Source organism: Mobula hypostoma, chromosome 7 (assembly GCF_963921235.1).
Source record: "Mobula hypostoma chromosome 7, sMobHyp1.1, whole genome shotgun sequence".
Lineage (NCBI taxonomy): Eukaryota > Metazoa > Chordata > Chondrichthyes > Myliobatiformes > Myliobatidae > Mobula > Mobula hypostoma.
Genome location: NC_086103.1, coordinates 48,041,278 through 48,068,725, shown reverse-complemented (window position 1 = coordinate 48,068,725; position 27,448 = coordinate 48,041,278). Strand labels below are relative to the sequence as shown.

General features: G+C 38.7%; 1 protein-coding gene across 6 annotated transcripts in view; it reads right to left on the bottom strand.

Moving 5' to 3' along the window:
- Positions 1 to 27,448, bottom strand: part of pfdn1 (prefoldin subunit 1) — a 78,119-nt gene that overhangs the window by 37,791 nt on the left and 12,880 nt on the right. For 3 of the 6 annotated variants that reach the window (XM_063053409.1, XM_063053407.1, XM_063053406.1), the window contains exons 3-4: positions 20,605 to 20,689; positions 2,853 to 3,013 (exon numbers count right to left, since the gene is read on the bottom strand). In XM_063053409.1, the coding sequence (XP_062909479.1) occupies positions 2,853 to 3,013; positions 20,605 to 20,689 (246 nt within the window). The remainder of the gene's footprint in view (positions 1 to 2,852; positions 3,014 to 20,604; positions 20,690 to 27,448) is intronic. The other 3 variants (XR_010018633.1, XM_063053410.1, XM_063053408.1) reach the window with 1 other exon arrangement.

Here is a 27,448-nt window from a genome sequence, read left to right as displayed (position 1 = left end):
CTGACATATCTTGTGAAGTCTGCTGTTTTGTGGCAGCAGTACAATGCAATACATAAAAATATTACAAGTTACATTTAGAAATATAAAAAACAGATTAGAACTGCAAAAGGAGAGCAACAATGTTCATGGTCTGTTCAGCGATCTGATGGTGGAGGGGAAGAAACTGTTCCTAAAATATTGAATTGAACTGACTTTATTTCTTACATCCTTCACATACATGAGGGGCAAAAATATTTATGTTACGTAAAGATATATGTCTTCAGACTCTTGTCCCTCCTTCTTGATAGTAGCAATGATAAGAGGCCATGTCCTGGGTGATGAGGGTCCTAAATGATGGATTCCACCTTTTGAGATATCACCAATTGAAGATATCCTCGATGGTGGGGAGGCTAGTGCCCATGATGGAGCTGGTTGAGTTTACAACCCTCTGCAGCTTTCTGATCCTCTGATTTGGCACCTCCATATCAGATGGTGATACAACCAGTCAGGAAGCTCCCCATGGTACATCTGTAGAAATTTGCTAGTCTTTGATGACATACCAAATATCCTCAAGCTCCGAATGGAACATAGCCACTGTCACACCTTCTTCATAATTGCATTAATATGCTAGACCTACGAGAGATCTTCAGCGAACAATGACACTCAGGAACTTGAAGCTGCTCACCCGGTAGCTTACCATACTGCAGATAGAATGTGAATGCATCCGTGAAGATAGAGACAAAATTTATAAAGATGTTGTCAGGGCTGGGGAATTTTAGAACAAAGGCCAAAGGGAGATTTAATTATATAAAATTATGATACTTAGATAGTGAATATTCCGTTTTAAAGTAAAACATGTTTTAGTCACTTTTTTGGGTGGAGCTATTTTTGTGGCATGGAAGGCCTCAATGCTTTACAAAACATTGCCCAAGAGACTGAGTCGGCTACGAACAATATGTTCTACTAAGTACCGATTTATTTTTACAAACAGGAAATTTTTTCTCAGATTCAACTGGCAATGATGTCACACTGGTGGGGTGAAAGCTTGTAGTCATATTGCACTATGGCTAGGTTCCTGATGTGTGTGGTGTGTGGGCCCCAGTCTGTTGGGTAGCAGGAATGTTTCTGTCAGTACTGGTTACACAAAGTGACTGGCCGAGGATTACAGCACATAATCAAAGACAGGGCACTCAATCAAACAGAAAAACTGAAGGGTAAACACAAGAAATGAAAACAAAAATACTAATGGTAATGTGATCTTTTAACAATAAAAAAAGTCATTGAAAGAACTGATCCATGAAACATGGGACTGATATGACCCAAGCAAATAAATAGATGGCAGAGACTAAAGGGGTTAATCAAGTCAACAAATGATGCAATGAAGGATCAATAGTTTGAAACACTCACGCTGCCTCCCTTCCCACAGACGTCGCATGTCTTGCTGAGTGCTTCCAACAATTTCTGCTTCTATTTCAGATTCCCAGAAGTCAATGATTCGAGTTCAACATGTTTGGTAAGACTTCCACAGAAATGTTGGTTCCAAGTTTATTTCTTGAAACAACTTCATGGAAATTTATGAATCAAGTTTGGGGTAGGGAAGAAGAAATCAAGCTCTCCTTGCTCTTTCAAAATAAGGGTGAGGCAAGACATTTTGAAGGACTCTAAATTAAAGTAACCAGAATCATGAACATGGAAGCTAGAAGTGTTACCCAAGACATATAATCAGCTTTTATTGTATCCTCAATTCAAAGGCTGTACTAAATTCTATTTGAAAGGATAATTTATACATGTGATCAGATTAGAAGAACATGCTAGACAACGTGAATGCATTCTGAGTTAATGACTCTGCAGTATTCCATATCTCATCTGACCAACAAAAGAAACACTTTCTACTTTATCTTTGCTGTGATGCTGGTAATGATTAGGGGAAGCAATGAAACCAACAATTCTTGGTAGTTGCCAACATTACCACAATACTTGTATCTATAACATTTAAAAAGCTTTTAATTCTGTCAGAAAATGGCTGTACTGTTTCAGGACATTAGGCACAAAGCAACCCATATTTCAATTGCACAGTAGAGGATTCAATTAAAAAAAAAGAAATTCACACAAGCACATTGTGCAAAACTTTCACATATTCCAGCTAATTACAGATACAGCTTTGTTCACTTGTGAAAGAACTTAGTGGGGGAAGACATTCTGGGTTCAGACTTTTGGAAGCAACAGATACAAACAGCTGAATGCGTCAGCAGTTTAAAGGAATGCCACTCCTACCAGAAATGTCTTATTTCCCCTCTGCCCTTTTGCAAAGAACTACATTCAATGCATTACATCAGTAACCACTGCCAGCCTAAAGCCCCCGCAAAGGAGATTATTTTTAGTAATTTATTCTGCACACGTCTGCCAAATCAAGTGCCCAGCATAGCTTCATACAGAAAAGATTGTATGCACCATGTCAGTCACTGTATCAGGATCCTGAATATTCACTTTCTACGCGCTTCAAATAATTACAGTTTTAGACAGTGACTTAATCATGAAACTAAGGTGCCTAGCAGTATTTATAGTTTTCCATATTGTCAATTATAGGATCAAATTAATAAAGATAATTAAGAATAAGACAGGTGACTTTGTAGGCATTAGAAAACAATGTTATTTCAGTCAATTACACATTCATACCCAGATAGATGAGTGTTCTCTTACATTTGAAGATTATAATCAAATTATACCATTGCATATTCCAGTGCACTAAGAGTTTTCAAAATTTGGATAAAACTATTAAGCTTTGATACATTTTAATTCCCAAAGCGTTTAGAACCTCTTACCAGACAGCTTACAGAATACAAAGTTGAATAATGTGACAGATCTTAACATACCTGGCCCACCACCTGAATTCACCAGCCACAGTTCCCATCCTGGTCAGACGCAGAGGGCCAAGCTCACTAACAAAGTGTATCCAGAAGTTGGGCAATGCATGATGGTGAGGCCTCACTACAACTTGATATCGGGCACCGTTTTTCTGAGGCTGCAACCAAAACTGTATGACCACGTTCAATTAAAAGCTGAGGGGAGGGAATTTTTTGTGATTTTAAAAAAATGTTTCTAATATTAATAATTTAAAGTAAAAATATTTTAATATTTAGAATAATGAAAGACACAATAAAATGTCAAGAAATAAAAATGGTGAAATGAATCATCTTTCCTCTCCTGCTCCCGAGTGTAATCAAGTCTACCAGCTATTAGACTCTTGATAGGTACTTTGGCAAGTCTGATCACCTGGCTGTGCTCGACAGTGTATTGCCAGAGATAGAGGACCACAGCAGCAGAGGTCAAATGAGGTGGAGGAATGCTTTTAATTGGTGGACTGGACCATATTCAGGGATTCATCTTTGGATCTGAATCAATATGCCAGTCATCATAGGCTTCATCAAAACCTGCATGGATGAGCAAGTGCGTTCAAGAGTATACTGAGTCTTCACAAACCAGAAGTTTTGCATGAATCATGAGATTCAGAGTGTGTTGAAGGCAAGATCTATGGTGTACAAGACCAGAAATCTAGTGCCCTACCAGGGATCAAGATATGACATAAAGAAGGTCATCGTGAGAGCAAAAGGGCATCCATCATTAAAAACTTCCACCAAATGGGATATGCCCTTTTTGCTTTACTACCATTGGGGATGAGGTACAGGAGCCTGAAGACCCACATTTAACATTTTAGGAACAGCTTCTTTCCCTCCACCATCAGAATACTGAACAGTCCATGATCCAATGAACACTACTTCATTATTTGGCTTTTACACCATTTATTTTTGTAACAGAAACATTTTTGTCTTGCGCTGTACTGTTGCTGCAAAACAACAAATTTAATGACATAGGTTAGTGATAATAAACTTGATTCTGACTCCACAATTCCGTGAGTCTATTAGGAGAATTTGCAGAAATACAGGGTTTGAAAAATGTAAACCAGAACAAAGATCTGACAGCTAATTTATTGGAACACATCCAAGCCACTAAGACCTTCAAGAAGATGGAAAAGGATGCTGGCAAGAACACAAGTCATGGTGTTCCAAGTTATAAGTGGATAGTAGAATGTTAAACACAAGAAAAATCTGATCATAAAATATGCTTAAGGAGGAGGCATACATCACGTTTAGACAGTTAGGATCAAGTGAACCCTTAAATAAGCATAAGTGAAGGAGTACACTTGGGATATCAGAAGGGCAAAAGTACAGCACAGGATAAATCTGGCAGGCAAGGCTAAGGAAAATCCCAAAATATTGTGCAGGTACTTTAAAAGTAAAGGGTGGCTAGGGAGGGATTAGGTGACATGAAGGACCAACATGACCATCTATGTATGGAGCTACAGGAGATGTGTGAGATTTTTTATGAATACTTCCCATAAATTTTTATAATAGGGAAGATCATGGAAGCTAAGGAATTGAGGCAAATGAATTGCAATGTCTTGGATCATATACAAATTACCAAAGATAAGTAGTGGCATCCTTAAAGCTCAGTAAGGTGGATGAATTTGCAGAGCCTGATCAAGGGCATCCTTGGACCTATTGGAAAACTGTAGAAGTTCTTGCAGAGATATTTGCATTTTTGTTAGCCACAGGTGAAATACCAGAAGACTGGATGGTTGTTAACGTTGTACCATTATTTAAGAAGGGCAGCAAAGTCAAGAGGGGAGTCTTTGGGACAGGATCTACCAGCATTTGGATCGATAAGGACTGATTTGGGATAGCCAACAAGGCTTTGTGCGTGTGGGAAATCATATCTCAGAAATCTGTTAGAGTTTTTTTTTAAAAGAGAAATGCAAGATGACAGAAGGGTAGTGGATGTAATTTAACGATACGCTGCCCCAGCAACCCCACAAACCTGATTAACCCTAACCTAATCATGGGAAAATTTACAATGACCAATTAAACTACCCTGTATGTCTTTGGACCATGGGAGGAAACTGGAGCACCCAGGGAAAAGCCATACATTCCATGAAGAAGACATACAGAGACTCCTTACAGAACGGCACCGGAATTGAATTCAGAACACCAGAACGCCCCGAACAGTAATAGCACCGCGCTAGTTGCTATGCTACCATGACATTCACCATTATCTATATGGATTTTAGCAAAGTCTTTGACAGGGCCCTATTCGGAAGCTAATCTTAAGTCTAGATCACATGGGATCCAGGGAGAGGAGATACGTCCACTCTAGTGGATATAATTGGCTTGACGGTAGGAAGCAGAAGGTAATGGTACAAAGTTCACCTCCTCCCTCACCTCCATTCAGGGCCCCAAACAGTCCTTCCAGGCGAGGCAACACTTCACCTGCGAATCTGCTAGGGTTGTCTGTTGTGTCTGGTGCTCCTGACGCAGCTTCCTCTATATTATTTTTGGGCAATGATCAGCATCTCAGGATGTGACCGCTCTCAGGATGACTTTTCAAAATAAATGCACACAGCTGTACAGTTCTCATCCCAAATCTGAAAAGGCCCACTGTGACTGCAACAGAATTTCCTCTGACAGGATGCTGGGTTTTGCTTACCATATAATGTGGTGTGTCTAAACTGCAGATCATGTTTACAGAAATGGATGTATAAATTACAAACCACATCACTGAACATCACAGAAAGTTTTAGAACAAACATGAAAAGGAACTATATGAAAAATATCAATGTAAATCATGATTTACAATATGGTAATTACAAAATTCACCATGTAATTAAATTAGGACAACAGCATTCCTGGAACAGAGCTGTCTCATAACCTATTTATAAGCAAGCTTTGATTATAATATTGCATAAAAATTATACCCAATGCATTATGCATTAAAACTTAAAACAGGAAAAGTATTACATAACTAATATGAATACTAATTTATAATACCTTTGTAGATTTGTTCCAGTATATCTGGAAGAGATAATCTTTATTCCATGGTTGCATAATATTTAGGATATTGAACATTCTCTCCAGTGAAAATAAAGCTTCAATTGAGCAGTTCCTTTTATGATAGAAAAATGTTAATATGTATGAATGTATTGCTTAAGGCTACTAATAAATTGTTCTTCAACTTAGTTTCATAATTTTGATCAATGGCTGTAATACAGAATTAGATAGATTTTGTTGTTATGTTTGATCAATGCTTAATTTAAAAAAGGAACAGAGAAAGCCAAGGGATGTTCTGAATGGATCAACATCTCAAAAAGGAAGACTAGGCGGGATAATATCCATTCACTACAAATTGATACGTTCCACAAACTTCACCTCCATTTCACCATGGTAGCATCACGGTTAGCACAACTTTATTACAGCTCAGGCGTTGGAGTTCAAGCCAGAGCCAGGTTTAATATCACTGGTACATGCTGTGTGAAATTTCAGAGTTCGACTCCAATGCCAACTGTAAGGAGCTTGTACATTCTCCCTCTGAATGTGTGGGCTTCCTCCAGGTACTCTGCTTTCTTCCCACATTCTAAAGACGTACCAGTTAGTTGGTTAATTGGTCATTGCAAACTGTCCTGTATTTTATAGGCATCCGTTAGTCTTGTGAGACCATGGATTTGCACCTTAGAAGGTTTCCAGGGTGCAGGCCTGGGCAAGACCGGCAGTTGCCCATGCTGCAAGTCTCCCCTCTCCACGCCACCGATATTGTCCAAGGGAAGGGCATTAGGACCCACACAGCTTGACACCAGTGTCGTCACAGAGCAATGTGTCCTTGCTCAAGGACACAACACGCTGCCTCAGCTGAGGCTCGAACTAGTGACCTTCAGATCACTAGACGAACGCCTTAACCACTTGGCCATGCGCCTGTAATTAAGCTAGGGTTAAATAGGTGGGCTACAGGCTCATTGTGCACTGTATCTCTAAAATACATTAATAAACAAATAGAATATTCTATTTAAGGCAAGAGTTCATATGGTCACAATTACCATTTTTCCAATGAAATAAACTGGAAATGCTACAGATTACTACTGATTTGAATGATACCTCCAATCATTAGGACCTTGGTATGCCATAAATTTCAGCCAACTTTATTGATAATCAAATGAAACCTGAAGCAAATAGCATGTTTACCTCGTCTCCAATACTTCACTCAACTTTCAAGCTTTGTTCAAAATTTGGTGCCACACCATCTCTGAAGTTATAACTTTAGTCATTTATTCAAAAAGGACTGCAAATAATAGGATTGGATTAGATCCCATGCAGAATAAACAATACAAATTGGAAGATTATTTTAAGAAGTAGCTGATGTAGTGATTGAGAATAGGCAAGTGTAAAAATCTACTAAAATGAACTAGAATGTAGTTAAGAACATCACAATAGAAAAGGATTTAATAAGTACAATAGCCAGCTTCTTAAAATTAGGTTTTGATGAGAAAAGAGATTGCTGGAATAAAGTTAGGGAAAAATACCTGCAGTCACAAAGACTGCGGTAATAAGGCTGCAGTTCTGCCTTAACAGGAAATTTTAGAGAACCTGAACAGAAAGGGGTAGAAATTATACAGCACCAATGCAAATTCCTGATTATGAATTGTCCTGATCCAGTTCCGAGCACTTGATCTTTGGTAAAATTAGTCCAATTTGGAACATGCAATGCAGCTTTACCAGGATGCTGTGTGGTTTCCTGCTTCAAATTACAAAAAAAAGAGATTACACATACTGGGATTGAATTCCATTGAACTTAGATTGTAAATGGATAGATTGATTAAAGTTTTTAGGATGTGAGTGGGAACTAAAATGATAGAGAGAAACTAGCTTCCTTAGTTAGGGAGTGGGGGGGAGCACCATGTAAAAATCAGAGCAAAGATTTTTAGGAGTGGAGTTAAGAAACACTTACAAATGAAAGGATGACATTTGAAACTTTTTTTGGGTAATCAGGAACTGATTTAAGTTCATAGTTAATCTCAAAGATTGCCGTACTAAAGGCATTAAGGGACATGACAGCAAGACTTTAATGTCTTTGGTTTACCAGTTAGTTATGACTTCTTGAAAGACAGAACGGATTCAAGGGGCTAAGTATTCATTCTAATTATGTGCAGAATCAGAAGTTACTCCATGCAAGGAAACAACTCAGCCAGTCAGGTCCATACTAGCTCCAAAGAGGACCATGGAGATGGAAATATGTACTTAAGATATGACATTACTTGTAATTACCTTCCCAAACCAAATATTGTCTACATACTGCAGCATGCAATATAATTCTAAAGTTGGCACTTTCTCTTATTAGTGCACAAACTAGAAAAGCATACTTTTTAAACAATGGTAGATTGAATTAAGATGTTCAAGGGTACCTGGTTATACATGCAGGGGGGAAAAAAATCACTGAAAGCTAATATACACGTGCAGCTAGCAAATGATTTGAGTAAAAAGAGGCCTGATTTCAATTATACAGGGTCTAAGTAAGTGTTGTTTATAGCTTTGGTCTCCTTTACCGAAAAACATGTACCTTCCGTAGTCATAGTCATACTTTATTGGTCCCGGGGGAAATTGGTTTTCGTTACAGTTGCACCATAAATAATAAATAGATAGAGATAGTAATAGTAATACTACTATTAGTAAATAGTAATAGTCATGGAAATAATAACTAGTAATAGAATAGTAATAGAAAAATAGTAATAAATAGTTAATTAGTAATATGTAAATTATGCCAGTAAATTATGAAATAAGTCCAGGACCAGCCTATCGGCTCAGGGTGTCTGACCCTCCAAGGGAGGAGTTGTAAGGTTTGATGGCCACAGGCAGGAATGACTTCCTATGACGCTCTGCGCTGCATCTCAGAGGAATGAGTCTCTGGCTGAATGTACTCCTGTGCCCACCCAGTACATTATGTAGTGGATGGGAGACATTGACCAAGATGGCTTGCAACTTAGACAGCATCTTCTTTTCAGATACCACCGTAAGAGAGTCCAGTTCCATCCCCACAACATCACTGGCCTTACGAATGAGTTTGTTGATTCTGTTGGTGTCTGCTACCCTCAGCCTGCCGCCCCAGCACACAACAGCAAACATGATAGCACTGGCCACCACAGACTCGTAGAACATCCTCAGCATCGTCCGGCAGATGTTAAAGGACCTCAGTCTGCTCAGGAAATAGAGATGGCTCTGACCCTTCTTGTAGACAGCCTCAGTGTTCTTAGATCAATCCAGTTTATTGTCAATTCGGGGAAGTACAAATTGTGTAAAATTGGTTCCTGGGATGGTGGGAGAAATGGAACAGACTGGTATACATTCTCTAGAATTTAAAAAAATGTGAGGAGATGTTACTGAAACTTAAAGCTCTTACAGAGGTTCATAGGCTAAATTTTCCCTTCACCAAGTAGCCCAGAATCAGGATGGTAGTGCCTCAGAATCAGGATAAGTTATGCAGATCAAAGATGAGGGAAAATTTCTTCAAAGCAAAAGATGATGAATCTTTCAATTTCTCTACTGAGGACCAGGAAGGCTCAGTGATCGAGGTCATTCAAAGCAGAGATTTTAAGAAAGGAAAAACAAGAGAAAATGTGCAGATGCTGGAAATCACACAAAACACTGGAGGAACTCAGCAGGCCAGGCAGCATCTATGGAAAAAAGTACAGTTGATGTTTCGGGCTGAGACCCTTCGGCAGGACTGGCTTCTGCAAGATGCTTTTTAAAAAAGCATCTCAATATAGAAGGAAGTAAGGGATATGGAGATTATGCATGTTGATTACTGATCTTCCACCACAATGCCTTGATCTTAATGAACCAGGCCCAAAGGGTGAAATGGCCTGCTCCTGCTTCTTATTTTTGTTTGTTTGGTTCATTTATTGAATTGTATAGGACGTACAGGAGCCTCAAGACCCACACCCCCAGGTTCAGGAACAGTTTGTAGCCCTCAACCTCTTAAACCAGAGGGGATAACTTCACTTGCCCCAACACTGAACTTTCCCGGAAGACATGGAATCACTTTCAAGGACTCCATCTCATGTTCTCCATATTCATTGCTTATTTATTTATTATTATTTCTTTTTTTCTAGTCTTTCTTTTTGTATTTGCAGTTTGTTGTCTTTTGCACATTGGTTGTTTATCTGTCTTGTTGGGTGCAGTCTTTCATTGATTCCATTGTGCTTCTTGGATTTACTGTGATTGCCCACAAGAAAACTTTAGAAATTACCTAGGGTTACCCATAGCCCTCTATTTTTCTAAGCTCCATGTACCTATCTAGGAGATTCTTAAAAGACCCTATCGTATCCGCCTCTACCACCATTGCCAGCAGCCCATTCCATGCACTCTCTGAGTAAAAAACTTACCCCTGACATCTCCTCCGTACCTACTTCTAAGCACCTTAAAACTGTGCCCTCTCATGTTAGCCATTTCAGCCCTGGGAAAAAGCCTCTGACAATCCACATGATCAATGCCTCTCATCATCTTCTACACCTCCTTCAGGTCGCCTCTCATCCTCCGTCACTCCAAGGAGAAAAGGCTGAGTTTATTCAACCTATTCTAATAAGGCATGCTCCCCAATCCAGGCAACATCCTTGAAAATCTCCTCTGCACCCTTTCTATAGCTTCCACATCCTTCCTGTAATGAGGTGATCAGAACTGAGCACAGTACTTCAAGCGGGGTCTGACCAGGGTTCTATAAAGCTGTAACATTACCTCTCAGCTCTTAAACGCAATCCCACGGTTGATGAAGGCCAATGCACTGTATGCCTTCTTAACCACAGAGTCAACCTGTGCAGCAGCTTTGAGTGTCCTATGGACTCTGACCCCAAGATCCCTCTGATCCTCCACATTGCCAAGAGTCTTAGGATGCTCATGGGAACAGATTGGTGGACCAACAAAAACCACAATCACCTTCTTCTGTGCAACATCTGAAGCTTAAACTTTTGATGCCCACCCACTACATTTTTACCAGGGCTTCTTGATGCCACACTCTGCTGCAGACTGGGTAATCACTTTGTGCAGCACTTGCACGGAGTCCGGAGTGATTCCAACTTAGCTGCTGCTTTAATTCTCCAAGCCACATCCACTCTAATCGTCTGTGTGCGCAACCTCCCACAAGGCCCAATGCAAGCTTGAAGAACAACACCTCATCATGCGTCTGGGCAAGTTGCCATTTGCAAATTTCTTTCCAATTCTCCAGCTTTGGGGAGTTAGCTTTATCTGTCTGTATCAGAACTGGCTATTTCTTCCAAATATCCATCTGAAACCTTTAGTAATAAAGACATTTCACTCTCATTAGTCAGGTTGATCTACTGGGCATGTCTTAAAGCCCTGCCACTATCAACATTTAACACAGACAAAGCAGCATACTAGCCTCTTAATACCCAGTGGATACAGTCTCGCCATCACAAATATTCCCCTCGTCATACATGTTCCTCCCACTATCTTAAGACCACAAAACATAGGAGCAGAATTAGGCTATTTGGCCCATCGAGTTCTCTGCAACTTTTACTTAACTTTTATTGTATTCAATAAAGTCTCTGACATGAAATAATAACTTTGCCACTTTAGACAGCTGTTGTTTGACCATGAGTATTTGCAGCGTTTCTGTTTTTATTTCAATTTATATGTTTGCAAGATTATAAACAGTGCCTGAACAAGTTCCTGGCTTACATTACAACAAAGATGCTCCTGTGTATCTCACCTAGACTCAGTGATTTGATTACCAACTAAAGCCATCACTTCTAAAGCATCCTTTCTCCATTATGAACCCATTCAGAACTTCAGAGTCATCTTCCTTTGCTAATATTCCAGGAGTAATTTCTTCCAAGCTGAAAGCTGAAATATTCCATTATATTCTCAGCCACAGCTTCTGCCTCATAAATAAATGTCTCTTTGATCACTTATCAGTCCCTTCTCCTGTTAACAGATTTTCTTCTATATTCATCCATATTTATGGATAACCTTTTTTTACACTTTCATGTTTGCTTTAATTATTTTCTTATTTCCATTTTTGCTTCCTCTCTGACCTTACCATCAACCTGACATTAGCAATATCCCCTTTTTCTGTTCTGTTTTATTCACTTGGTCATCCAGGGAGCTCCAACTTAAATAACCAATCACACCTCCCACATGGGAATGTACCAAGTCTACAACTGAAACATCTACACCTTAAAGTTCCCCATTATTTACAGGGTCAGATAAGTTTTCATCACATTAATATTGGAAGTTCCCAAAAGGACAATTCTTTTCCAGGATTAAGGATCAAACTGATTCGTCACATATATTTACTTGTATTGTGAACTTACAGAGGTGTGTTGGCATGACATGCACAAAAAAAATCATTCAATTATAAAAATTAGGAATTATACAAAAATAAACTTAAAGGTTAGATTACTTTGTGTTCTTTTTCCCGTCCATTATTATTCTAAACTTTTTGACATCATGCTCTACTTCCAAAATATTTCCCAACTAATACCTGTTCCAGTTGATGTTTCCCAAAGACACAAGAATGTAATGCGTATCCTTTAGCCAGGAATGAATTGCTCAAAGAAGTACTTCTGACAATAAATTTCTCCTCCTCTGCCACAGTTGTTCTTGCTGCCCTGATCTATATTTGTATAGCTCCACGAAATAATAAATTATGGCATTTTTCAATACTACAACTTTGGGGAAATTATGACTTCAGAAAAAATAGAGATGGACAATGAAACTAATATCGAGGATTAGATATTAAATGCGAGGGGAGACAGTTACAGAACTGTTGATACCAAAGAAAAATAAATAACTATTAAAGGATTTAATAGTTTCAAAGGGGAAATATAATCTTTATATTCCAAATAAAACATTTGCCATAACTACAAATCATGAATGATGTCTCAAATTCATATCAGTGTTAAAAACGGAAGATGAATTACATTAGTTGCAGGGGATAAATATTTGGCCAGAATTTGGGAAAACTTTTTGCCTTTCCTTAGATCCTTTACTCCTAACAATACCATACAATACATTCAACATAGTAAGTACATCCCAGGACACTTTAAGAATTATCAAATGGAAATTATGACTTCAGAAAAAATAGAGATGCCACAAAAAATTAAACAAAGGCAGATGAACAAAAGCTGTTAAAGTAATTTATTTTAAAGGATCTTTTTGAAAGAAAAAAAGTGAGAAAGTCTGCGATTTAGCAAGGAAATTCTTTAGGGCTGCAGCAGCTAATAAACATGATGGAGCAGTTAAACAGAGGGAGAAAAGAGACTAGCATTTAGAAGAGAGCCAGTTTCTCAAATAGTGAAAAACTGGGGAAACATTACAGACAGAGAAGGGCAAAATGAGAATTTTTAAATTGAAGCACAGCTTAACCAAGTTTGAACAAAGACAATATCAGTGAAAGTATTGGTGCAAGTTAAGAGATCAATGCTTTCAATCACATCAAGTTTGCAAAGAATAAAACAAGCAGTAAGGACTGAATTGACTAATCACATCAAAAACAAAAGAAATATGCATGAAGGCAAAAGTTTCAAAAGCAGAATCTATGCCTTCTGATACCTTAGATTTTTTAATATTAATGGTACAGATATATAATCCAAAGCCCCAGCCCAGTTAGGTGCCAAAATTAATTCCAATGTAATGAACAATCTTGTTCAGTATTGAGCACAAGGACGATGGATTTGGAGTTGCTATAAAGGAATATGCAAGAGTTTAAAACTATGGCTTCAATCTTCCCGATGGCAGGTTGCAGCAAGTTTGTCTATCCAGTACAGTTCACAAATCTAATAAATTAGATGAAATGTTAGTGTTGAGAGTGAGGGCGACAATGTATTGTTATCTGCCAGCAGTATCAACAGAAGCACTGCTTCACTTCTCATAAGTGAGTATACATCTTCCGCTGATCACTGAAGATCAAAGGGAATATGTGGCATTATCTGAAAGCACCAAGTTCTCCAACATCCTTCCTTCAAATAACATTGGAACTAGACCAGCTAATATAACTTACTTACTACTTCTAGGACAATTTAATTCATTAATTAGCTCCTATATTTATCTACAGAGTGCAATTCAAAAGTAATTCCTTGGTTAGGAACAGCCAGTGAACATGAAAAGGCTCTGAGGAAAGGGATAGAGTTTCTGACTATTTTGTCATTTTAGTACCATGCACTGTACACAACCTGAAATGGAACAATGTCCAGAAAGCCACGGGTAATCCTTTCCCTTTCTACCATCATGAATATATTTTTATAATGTAAGTACACATACAGGCTGTCCTCAGGTTACAAACACTCAACTAAGGACATGCCTACTACAAACAAGCTCCCATAATATAAATTCAAAACTCCGACGCACTTCCATATGTTTGTTCCCAATAAAAACAGAAGCAGTTCCCTCCCCTCTCTCTGCAGTGGTTCTTTCTTACCAGCCTAGCTGCTTTGGGTGCCATTTATTTTAACACTGTACAGGTATGGTTACCATAGAGTGATTGTGTAATTTCCAAATTATGGACAAAATTATCTTACAGTTATCTGTCAAAATAGAGCCAGTTTGTATCCTGGGAACAGCCTGTACAAGATTATATTCAAGATATACTACTATTTAATATTATTAACAGAATATACTTCACAAAACATATAACATCTGCTTCAAGAATTTCCTGTTCAGTGTTTGCCATAGTAACAGTAATCACCATGAGCTTTTTCAATTAATGCAATCATCACTCATCTTAGGTTGAAAGATTTGAACTCTACTGCATGTATTAAACACATGATAGAAAAGCTGTACTCCACTTACAAACTCCAGTTCCAATCACTTCACTGGAGTAGAATTTCAGAAGTAGAGTACATTATGCCCATGCTGAACATGAAGTAAATGGAGCAAATTGCATACCAAGCAACCAAAACATATTGTTGTCAGCAATACAATGGCAGTACCTTGCATTTACAGTTCATCCAATAAACACTATGCCCAATATTATAAGAAAAATACACAAAATTAAAGGGCATTCTTCAAATGTAGCCAAGATTGAATTGTTTTGCAAGAACTGAAACAACATTATTCCCAATTCCCGAGTTTTTTTGACTGATCCAAACAGGCTGTTTTCCATTCACCTAATTCATTGATACACAGTAAGATTACATGCATGTCATATCTTCTATGCTCTATTTCAAAATCAAATTAAATTAAATCTATTGTGTTTATCTATATAGAATCCAAGTTAATTTCAACCTGGATTCCTTGTTCAACTTCCTGTTCTGATATCAGGAAACTTTCCTTATGACATCTTCAAAATATACTTACATACCTTACAAAAGTCCGACAACCACACATATTCTCAGTAATTATCACTAATTGAACACTATGGAAAAACTTACTGTAAAACATTTTAAATATTATCTTATCAATGCTATATATCATTTCCAGCACCATTTGCACAAACTGCTAGAAGAATAGAGCCCTTTCAGCAACAAAACTGTTGCCTCAAATCCAGCATTATTTCTGTTTTTCATTCTTGACCGGTTGAGACTGGTAAGTCCTAGCATATAATTCCTATCAAAATTTGCCATCAAGAAGCTGATGATAAACCACATTCTTGACAATATTATGATGAAATTAACCCCCACAATAAGAAACCTGATGCTGCCTTCTTTATCTAAACATGCCCTGGCATATCAGCCTGCTTCACTGATCTCCCCACCCTCCACATTCTTCTCCTTGTAAATAGTGACGCAAAGTACTCATTTAGGACCTCACCTACATTAGATTAGATTCAACTTTATTGTCATTGTGCCAAGTACAGGTACAAAGCCAATGAAATGCAGTTAGCATCTGACCAGAAATGCAAAGAATAGTGTTATATACAAAATAACTGCGAATAAAAAGTAAGTGCTACAGCACACAAATATAAAAATACTGAGACAGTACAATATGGGTGCAATACTGCTTAGCACTGTGATGTGGGATTCAGCAGTGTCACAGCCTCAGGGAATAAGCTCTTCCTGTGCCTGCTCGTGCAGGAGCAGAGGCTCCTGTAGTGCCTACCGGATAGGAGGAGAGTAAAAAGTCCATGGTTAGGGTGAGGTGCATCCTTGATAATCCTTTTCGCCCTGCCCAGGCAGCGTTTATGGTAGATGCTCTCAATGGTGTGCAATTGGGTGCCGATAATCCGCCGGGCAGTTTTCACCACACGCTGCAGTGCTTTGCGGTCCGATACGGGACAATTGCCATACCACACTGAGATGCAGTTGGTGAGTATGCTCTCAATGGTACAGCGGTAAAAGTCCGTCAGTATCCTGGGACAGACGTAAGCTTTCTTGATGCTCCGCAGGAAATAAAGGCGCTGTTGCGCCTTTTTAGTCAGGATGGAGGAGTTCAGGGACCAGGGACCAGGTGAGATCCTCAAAAATGTGAACACCAAGGAATTTGAAGCTTGATACACACTCCACTACAGCTCCGTTGATGTAGATGTACATCTTATGCCTCAAAGCACATGTTCCCTTTATCCTTGAACTACCCTACCTACTCCTAGCTGAAGAGATTGTGGAGGCATTACTAATGATCTTTCAAGAATCAGCAGGACTGGGAAATTGTAAATGTCACTGCACTCTTCAAGAAGAGAGAGAGGCAGAAGAAAGGAAATTATAGGCCAGTTAATCCGACCTCAGCAGTTAAGAAGATGTTGGAGTAGATCATTATGTATGTGGTTTCGGGGTAATTGGAAGTACATGACAAAATAGGGCAAAGTCAGCATGGTTTCATTAAGGGAAAATCATGCCTGACAAATATGTTGGAATTATTTGAAGAAATAACAAGCAAGATAGACAAAGGAGAATTTGTGTACTTGGATTTTGAGAAGGCCTTTGACAAGGTGCCACGCATGAGGCTGCTTAACAAGTTAAGAACCCACGGTTTTACGGGAGAGATACTAACAAGAAAAGGGCATTGGTGATTGGCAGAAAGCAAATAGTGGGAATAAAGGAACCCATTCGGAATGGTTGTTGGTGACTAGTGGTGTTCCACAGAGTTCAGTATTGGGACTGCTTTTTACATTACATGATTTCGATGAAGGAATTGATGGCTTTGTGGCCAAGTTTGCGGGCAATATGAAGACAGGGGAGGGGCAGGTAACGTTGAGGAAGCAAAGAGGCTACAGAAGGACTTGGACAGATTAGGAGGATGGGCAAAGAAGTAGCAGATGAAATACAGAGTCGGGAACTGTATGGTTATGCACTTTGGTAGAAGGAATAAAAGCGCTGACTATTTTCTAAATGGAGAAAAAATTCAAAAATCTTAGGCACAGAGGGATTTGGGAATCCTCGTGCAGGATTCCCTAAAGGTTAATTTGCAGGTTAAGTCAGTGATGAGGAAGACAAATGCACTGTTAGCATTCATTTCAAGAAGATTAGAACCTAAAAGCAAGAATGTAATGTTAGGCTTTATAAGGCACTGGTGCAGCCTCACTTCAACTACTGTGAGCAGTTTGAGCCCCTTATCTAAGAAAGGATCTGCTGAGAGGGTTCAAAGGAGGGTCACAAAAATGGTTCCAGGATTAAAAGGCTTCTCATATGAGGAGCATTTAATGGCTCTGGGACTGCACTCACTGGAATTCAGAAGAATGAGGAAGGACGTCATTGAACCCTATTGAATGTTGAAAAGCTTCGATCGGGTGAATGTGCAGAGGATCTAAGACCGAAGGGGTAGTCTAAGATCAGAGGACACAGCCTCTTTAGAACAGAGATGAAGAAGAATTTCTTTAGCCAGAGTGACAAATCTGTGGAATCCGTTGCCAGAGGCAGCTGTGGCGACCAAGACATTGGGTATATTTAAGGCAGAAGTTGATAAATTCTTGGTTAGTCAGGACATGAAGGGATACGGGGAGAAGGCAGGAGACTGGGGCCAAGAGGGAAATGAATCAGCCTAAATGAAATGATGGAGCAGATTTGATGAGCCAAATGGCCTAATTCTACTCCTATATCTTATGGTCTCATCCTCCTGCACTTGATGTACATCGACAATACCTTGGGGTTCCTGTTATTCCAACTAGTTAAGGACTTTTCAGGATCTCTCCTGGCTTTCCTAATTCCCTTCTTGGGTTTGTTTCCCGTTTCTTTAAAATCCACAAGGGCTGTTTGATTTTGTCTCCCTAAACCTTAAATACTGTACACTTCCTTTTCTTCTTGACTAAATTCACCACCTCACCAACATCCAAGGTTCCCTTGCCTTGCCATCCTTTTCCTTCCTTTCTGGAACATACCTGTCCTGTACTCTATGCAATTGGTCTTTAAACATGCCAGTTACGGATGTACACAAAAACAGCTGTTCCCAATTAACTTTCCCAGTTCCTGCCTAATACTCTTGTAATTGGCTGTGCTCCAATTTAATTCTCTCCTGCAAAGTCCATACTTATCGCTTTCCATAGCTCTCCTAAAACTTTAGTTGGGGACACTGTTCCCTAACTCTTCTCCCATGAAAGGAAAATTTCCAGACAAGACTCATTACTCAGTATCAGGTCCAATATGACCCCTACTTTTGTTGGACTATCTACATTTTGATTTTAAAAAACCCTTCTGGATGTATGTAACAATTCTACACCATGTAAACCTCTTGCACTAAGGAGATCGCAGTCTTTACTAAGGAAGTAGATGTCCCCTATGATAACAACCCTGTTGTTATTACGCCTTTCCTTAATCTGCCTGCATATCTGTTCCTCAATGTCCGGGTGACTATGGAGGTGGGGAAGGTGCTGTAATAATAGTGATTGTACCTTTCTTATTTTTGAGTTTTACCCATATGGATTTAGTGGACACTACCCATATACACTCAACCAAGCATCTGTTATGGCCACATCATAGTTCCATGTACTGATCCATGCACTATTCATTACCCTTGCCCATAATACTCCTGGCATTAAGATACATATACTTCAGCCTGCCTATACCACTGCATCTATTTCTTTACTCCTGCTTGTTCCTACTGTCATGACATCTACCTTACTCTCAATCCCTCCACTTTCTAACCTGGTGCTCTGGTTCCCATCCACCTCCCGAGTAGCACTAGCCAATCTCCTGAGAAGGATATCGATTTATTTCCAGTTAGGGTGCAATCCACCCCTCTAGTACAGTTTATCCCTACCACAGAAGAGGTTCCAATGATCCAAGAAAATTTAAACACCTCCCTCTACACCAGTTTCTCGGCCACACATTCATCTGTTTTACCTTTTGATTCCAGCCTTGACAAGCACATGGCATCAGGAGTAATCCACGGGTTACTTTCTTCAAGATTCTGCTTTTCAGTCTCATTCCTAACTCCTCACGCTCACCTTGCAGGATGCCTTCCCCATTTCTACTTTTGTCATTTTTGTCGGTGTGCACCAGGACTTCTGGCTGCTCACGCTCTCCCTTGAGAATGCTTTGCAGCCATTCTGAGGCGTCTTTGACTCTGGCACCCAGGAGACAGCACACCATCCTGGCATCTCTGTCACAGCTATAGAATTTCCTGTCTGTTTCTCCAACGATCAAGCCTCCTATCGATATTGTTCTGCCTGACTTTAGAATTCTCCGCTGAGCTTCAGTGACGGTCACAGTGCCATTGAACTAGCTGCTGTTGTGTGCCCTCATAGATCATTCCAATCTGAAATCTTGAACTTTAAAAGAACTTTCCAAGATGCTACACAAAGCATAAACTACCATAGCATTAAGCAATGCCTACCAGCAATGATGAGAATTTATGGCCAGAAGAGTTGTAGTTTGGTAAAACTTGCAGTGAAATCCTGAAATCTGAATTCTTACAAAGTGAGGAACAAGGTTATATGCAGAGGATGAGAAGCACACCCGCCAAAGTTTGCTGAGAAGAGAAGCAAGAATTAGTGAAGTGGTAGAACTAGCTAATGGATTTCTGGAAAGGTGGTAAAGACAGAAAAACAAAAAAATGGTGGAGAAACACAGCAGGACAGGCAGCACATAGGGATAAGTCAACAATTCAAATTGAAGACCTTTCGTCAGCATCTTCTATTTCAATTTAATCAATTAAATTTTACAAGATATTGTTTTCTGCAAAATCAGAGATGGCATAAGGTAGAAATGGTAATATTGTGAAGTTAGAAATAAACAGCCTTGGTAATGGGCAAGGTGAGGGCAATGAAGTGTAACACAAGGGTAATTAAAATGCTGAGGGTGCTCGTAAAACAGTACACACCAGAACAGGCCCTTCATCCCATGGTGTCTGTGCTGGCCATCATGTCGATCGAAACTAATCTTCAACTGCCTGATCACCACTTAATTCTCTGCCTGTATAAATGTTTAGGATTAGTCGCTATGAGCAGCAGGGAAAAGTGATGGAATTAGTAAAGGTAGAGTAGGCAAAGAATGGGAAATTTTTGTAGGGCTTGAAGTTCTTGTTTATTCACTACAGGATTAAAAGGATTTATTTGGTGCCGTTATTAAAAGAACTAGTTAATTCAGAATCATCTTTCTATATTCTGACAATATCAACTTGACAGACAAAATAGTAATTGAGGAGGCCCATAGATTTAAACTGATAGCAAGCAGCTGATATACAGAAAATGAAAGTCTACAAAATGAAGAAAGAAAACAATCTTAACACAGAGATTGAGACAGTGTAAACTTGTCAATGCCAAGAGCCATTGCCAAATAGTAATGGATGTGTTTTTAAAATTTTCCTTATTTCAACATACTTTATTTTATCTTCTGTACTGAAAGCATGAATGATGAGAACTCACCTCAAGCTCTTTGATCTTCTGTTCAGCTATTTTTTGTTTCTCAAGAAGCTGATTGTGAATTACTGCTTTTGGTTGAAGAATGAACCTAAACATTAAAAACATACTTTTTAAAATTTACTGCAAGAACCAATTTTAAAGCACAATTAACATTTTCCCTTTGCAAGAATCATAAAGTTGCATAGAAGCTAAATGAAAATGTTTCAAGCACACACATTTATGCTCATCTATCATTATATTGCATCATATTTCTGTTAAGTAGGAAAGGATTTAATTGCAATAGAATGAAAAAATAACTGAAGGGCAAACTTTGTAAAATCAACCAAAAATTATCAGCAGCTTTATTCAGGACAGGGCCAGTGGGAGGCAGAATATGGTATGTGCTCTGTATGGATCTGTTGCTGTTTAACAAAGCATAGAAACTTTTATATTTTTTGTGGATTTTTATTACACCCTGCAGTACACAGGAAATGCTGCCTTGAACTTGCTGGAGAGACTGTTTAATATCATGGACCTCAATCACTACTGCATTTTCACCTACAGACTGAATTTCTCAGCAAATTTATCTTGCCATAAAGATTATTTTTCAAGAAGTCCAGAGGAAAACCCCTGAAAGTCCTATTTTGTTTACAAAATCATGCAAAATGAAAGACAATCAAAATCTGTTTTATGAGGGGTGATTGATAAGTTTGTGGCCTAAGGTAGAAGGAGTCAATTTTAGAAAACCTAACATTTATTTTTCACATAGTCCCCTCCTACATGTACACACTTAGTCCAGCGGTCGTGGAAGATTCGGATCCCTTCTTTGTAGAAGTGGTCCACAGCAGGGATGATTGATAAGTTCGTGGCCTGTGGTAGAAGGAAATGAGTTATACAGCTCTTGCTACAGGCACGTGCAGTTCAACTCTTCGAGTGAAAATGCAGCAAGTTTGAAGTTAATAACTCATCTCCTTCTACCTTAGGCCACGAACTTATCAATCACCCCTGCTGTGGACCACTTCTAGAGGTCCAAGACTCCGACTTCTACAACGAAGGGATCCGTATGCTCCACAACTGCTGGACTAAGTGTGCAAATGTAGAAAAAATAAATGTGCTAGGTTTTCTAAAATTGACTCCATCTACCTTAGGCCACAAACTTATCAATCACCCCTGTATTACATACTTCATAGGAGAGAGAGGAATTTGTAGCTGCAGAAGCAGACTGGCATAAAACAAAAATGAAAATTAAATTTCATGACATTTCCTAATGCTCCAACTGCATTCTTATATGTTGTGTAGGTTATAGAAAAAAAATGAACCCTACCGTGTCACATACATGTACTCCAGAGGGAAGATTGCATTGGAATCCCCTGTAAAGTGACCCATTAATTTCTTTTTTAATATTTTACTTAATATTAATCTCAAACAATAACGAAGTGGCCTACAGGGAAGAAGTCATCTCTCTGACAGTGGTGTCAAGAAAACAACCTCTCCCTCAATGTTGCAAAAACAAAGGAGCTGGTTGTGAATTACAGGAGGAATGGAGACAGGCTAACCAGATCAATGGATCTGGGGTTGAGAGGGTAAATAGCCTCAAGTTCCTTGGCATCCACATCACCGAGGACCTCACGTGGTCTGTACACACCAGTTATGTGGTGAAAAAGGCACAACAGCGCCTCTTTCATCTCAGACAGTTGAGGAAGCCCCCAAATCCAACTTTCTACAGGAGCACAATTGAGAGCATCCTAACTGGCTGCATCACTGCCTGGTATGGGAACTGTACCTCCCTTAATTACAGGATTCTGCAGAGAGTGGTGTGGACAGCACAGCGCATCTGTAGTTGAACTTGCCGTGATTCAGGAACTTTACAAAGACAGGTGTGAGAAAAGGGCCTGAAGGATCATTGAGGACCTGGATCACCCCAACCAGAATCTATTCCAGCTGCTACCATCCAGGAAACCACACCGCAGCATAAAAGCCAGGACCAACAGGCTCTGGGACAGCTTCTTCCACCAGGCCATCAGACTGATTAACTCACACTGATCTGAGTGTATTTCTATGTTACATTGACTGTTTTATTATAAATTATTATAAATTACTCTGATTGCACATTGTACATTTAGACGGAGATGTAACGTAAAGATTTTTACTCATGTATGTGAAGGATGTAAAAAATAAAGTCAATTCAATATTCTAAAAGGGCAATAAACATTTTAAAAGCTGTATACTTCTATGCTTTACTACAAAAGTAATCTATCATTACATTATCAAACTTCATCTGTGCTCAGACAAATAAATTTAATCCTTAAGAACTAATTTGCCCCTCCAAGAATGTTAATAATACTGCATTGATGGGTCTTACTAGTCCTCAGAATTTCTCATCTCGTTTTTGATTTGCAGGTAATGAATATCAACTTATTAGACTGTTGGATTCTGTAGTCAAGCCTGATTTGGTCCGAAAATAGTACTCTCATGTTATTTTTAAAACTATAAATCATGGCATTGCAATCAAGTGTATAAAGTTTGCCTGACATTTGATTTCTCATTTCTGTTTGATTAAGACCAACTAATCTCCATCTGCTAATTCAGAATATCTGAGTGATAGATCGCAAAATATTCCTGGGTCTCTCTGTCTTAGTCATTTGTACATAGATACATATAACAAGACCAATATGCAGACCTTATGCAAGTCAGTTTTGCTGTCTACACGGAAGAAAATATGAAATCCTAATTTAGGTTTGGAAGCAGCTAAAAATGTTTCAGCAGTTGTTGGACTTCCTCCAAAATATAATAAAAGAAATATAAAAAAGCTTAGATTTGTAGGTTTATTTCAATTTATCATGGACAATAGTGATTAAATATAATCCTTTTGTAGATTACTTGTTTGTGCAAGTTTATTTTAAATGAAAATGAGGGTTGCATTAAAGGGGATTGTATTACAATCTGCAAGAATTTCAGTGAGTATCACTAACAAAGTATGGTCATCATGCAACATGAGTCAAGTGATTCAAAATCTTCTGGCACATTTCCAGTCTGCAACATACTGACTACAGGAATTATTTTTTCAACCCTTACAGCAATTTGTTTTGCTGCAGTACTAAACACACCGCCAAAATGCTGTCGAGTGAAGAATTATAATATTTGCTTTTGTTTACTGTCCACATCTGTCGATACTGTATTCTCAAAGGACATACACTGTAAACAATGTAATGAAAGTTTGAAATCTTCCACATATATAGGTAACATACTAGTTATGTTACACTTTATAATTGATCTACTTATCTAATAGGTGTCTGGCATTTCAGTTCCAAGTCTCCTCCATACTTTCTCAACAATGCCTCTTAACTGGGGTTCTGTGAACTTGGATGTGAAAATAAAGATGTAAATTTTTTCCCCCAACTTCTAACTGAAATTTAGCATTTCCTTTGATTATGAATGTAGGTGATAAACCACAGTAGTATGCACTGGAAATGGTTAAACTGGATTGTGGACTGGAACAGAAAAAACTGTAAGTGATTCCCTTATCAAATAATGTAATACGTTTTAGAATAGTTGATTTTTTAAAAAACATTTTTAAGCAGGTCATTGAGGAATTGGCAGCCTCGTAATTCCCATTCAGTATGCAACTGGATGAAACTTCAAACATTTCTCAATGTAGTCAGCTCCTTGTTTTTGCCCATTATATACATGCTGATGGCATCAAAACAGAATTCTTATTTTGTGAGGCCCTTTTGGAACTACAAAGGCTGTCGACGTTTTGGAAATAGTAAAAAGTTTTTTTTAAACCAAACAAAACTTTGAGTGGAAAGAAGAATTTCATAGTCTCTTGAATAGATGGAGCTCCTGTGATGTTTGGTAATACATCTGGTGTTGCTACTTTAGTGAAAAAGAAAGCCCCTCACGTCATCGTTATTCATTGTTTTTTTACACAGCCATGCGCTGGCAACAAAGACTCATCCAACGACTCTGAAAGAAGTTTTGTCAACAACCATAAAAGTCATCAACTTTATTAGTAGCAGGTCTCTGAGTAATCATATTTTTAAAAGACTTTGGCAAGAAATGGGTGCAGAAAATGAAGTGCTTCTCTACCACACAGAAGTTCATAGTCTTTAAAGAGGACAAATCTTGAAGCACATGGTCGAACCAAGGACAAGTTTCACCTTTTCCAAAAGGAAAACAAAACCCTCTCTTGGAACAATTTGGGAAAAAAAAGAATTGTATCAATAGGTTGGCTTATCTGGCAGATAATTTTAACCATATGAATGAAATACATTTTTCAATTCAAGGTGCTGAAGTCACGGGCTTTCTTGGCTAAGCTGTTGATATGGAAGAAGGGAGTAGAGGCTGACATCTTTGCAAACTTTCAAATGCTAGAGGTAGTGCTTTACCAAGATAGAGCTGAGATATAAAATTCTCTATCAATTTCTTTGAAGCGAGACATCTGGTAACACCTGGAGACACTTCAGAACTCTTTCAAAAGTTATTTCCATTTTGATAGCACTAAAGTTGAATTATGGATTAACAATCTTTATCTTTCTGATATAAACTGCATCAAAGTTGTTAATCTAGCCAAAGATGAACTCATTGATCTTAGGACAAAAAACACACTACCATTGGAGTTCATCTCAAAAAGCCTTGGAGAATTCTGCTGTTCCTTGAGAGAAGTCTATCCTCGATTTGTAAAACGAGTTATGGAAGTTTTAATTCCACTTGCAACAATGTATCTTTGCAAATCAGGATTTTCAACATTTGTAACCACTAAATATTTTTTCAAAAATCGAAATTGATTAGATGTCCAACATGACATACGCGTTGCTTTGTCAAAGACCACCTCACCGTTATTGTTCTTATTCAAGCTAAGCAACAACAGTTTTCACTGTATAGTTTTGTTATTCAATGTGCTAATACAAGTACATATATTACTATCACAATTTTGTTGTTTTTAATATTTTGATAACAGGATTTCTTTTGTAATCCTATCTATCTTATTTTATATATTTAAATACATTATTCTGAGAAGGGGTCCACAGGCTTCAATGAACTGCCAAAGGGTCCATGGCATTAAAAGAAAAGGCTAAGAACCCCAGTTCTTGCAAATATTCCCAGAATCTAACCATCCCAAAACAGTTATGACTGTTTCTTTCAATTCTGCCAGATCCTACACCATTGAACTGACTAATCTTGAAAATCTATTTCAATGGTCACATGCCCATACACTGCTTTATTGATGTCTCAAAGCAAACTCCATTCTCTTACAAACCCAGTCCAAATCCATCCAGCACCCAGAATTGTTCTCTTAGTCATTCAGTTTTTTTACAAATGCAACTAGCTCTTGAGACCATTTATCAAGTAGAATCAGACGTCAATCCTGCTCAAGTCACAGGCTCACCCGCAGCATAATTTCTAATATTCTTTTAATGACAAGGGCATTACGAAAATAACTGCCATCTACCAACAGGCAAACTAATGGAGAGGAATCTTACAGATTAATTTACAAGCATTTGACGAGCATAGTCTTGTTAGGGATAGTCAGCATGGCTTTGTGAGTGGCAAGTTGTGCTCGAGGAGATGAGAAAACAAATCGTCAGTAGAGTGGTGGGTGTTGTGTTTATCCATTTTATTAAGGCATTTGACAAGGTTCCCCATGATGAGCTCATTCAGAAAGTCATGAGATCCACGGAAACATGGTTGCATGGATTTGAAACTGGCTTGCCACAGAAAACAGAGGGCGGTAGTGGATGGAGCTTATTCTGCTTAGAGATCGATGACTCGGGGTGTTACACAAGGACCTGTCATAGCAGCCCTCTTCTTTGTGATTTTTATAAAAGACTTGGATGAGGAAATGGACGGGTTGGTAGGTTTGCAGATGACACAATGGTTGGTGTTGTGGATAGTGTAGAAGGTCATTGTAGGTTACAATGGGATATAGACAGGATACAGAGCTGAGTCAGATAGAGTTCAATCCCGAGAAGTATCACTTTTGAAGTAATGCACTTTGGAAGATTGAATTTGAAGGCAGAGTACGAGGTTCTTAACAATATGGAGGAAGAGAGATCTTGGGGTTCATGTCCATAGATCCCTCAAAGTTGCCGTGTAAGTTGATAGAATGGTTAAGAAGGCGTATGGCATGTTGGCCTTTAATAGTCGGAAAATGAATTCAAGAATTGCCAGGAAATGTTGCAGCTCTATAAGAGTCCGGTTAGACCACACTTGGAATATTGTGCTCTGTTGTGGTTGCCTCATTATATGAAGGATGGGAAAGCTTTAGAGATGGTGAGAGGGATTTACTGGGATGCTGCCTGGATTAGAGAGTGTGTCTAATGAGGATAGATTGAACAAGCTAAGTTTTTCAGTTTGGAGTGAAGAAGGATGAAACCAGACTTGATAGAGGTGTATATAAGATGATAAAAAACAGACTGAGTGGATAGTCAGGACTTTTTAACCACAGAGCAGAAATCACTAATACAAGGTATAATTTTAAGGTAATAGGAAAGTATGGAGAGGGGAGGAATGTCAGAGGTGTCAATCTTTAATGTGATGCAGGTCTTTTCTTTAAGTTTATTCAAGGAATGTAGAAATTACAGGCTGAGGCAGCATTTAATCCACATCCCTAGTTGCCCTTGAAAAGATGATGGTGAACCAACGCAGCTCGAGGTGGAGATATATCCACAATGCTATCGGGGAGGTTTAATGTATTTAGTGTTCCAGTATTGTGATCCAGTGATAGCGAAAGGATGGCGATTTATTACCAAGTCTGAATGATGTGGCTTGGAGGGCAACATTCACGATAGTGATGCTTCCATGCTTTTGCTGCCCCTGATGTTCTAGTTGGTAGAGGTCATGGGTTTGGAAAGTGTTATCAAAAGCA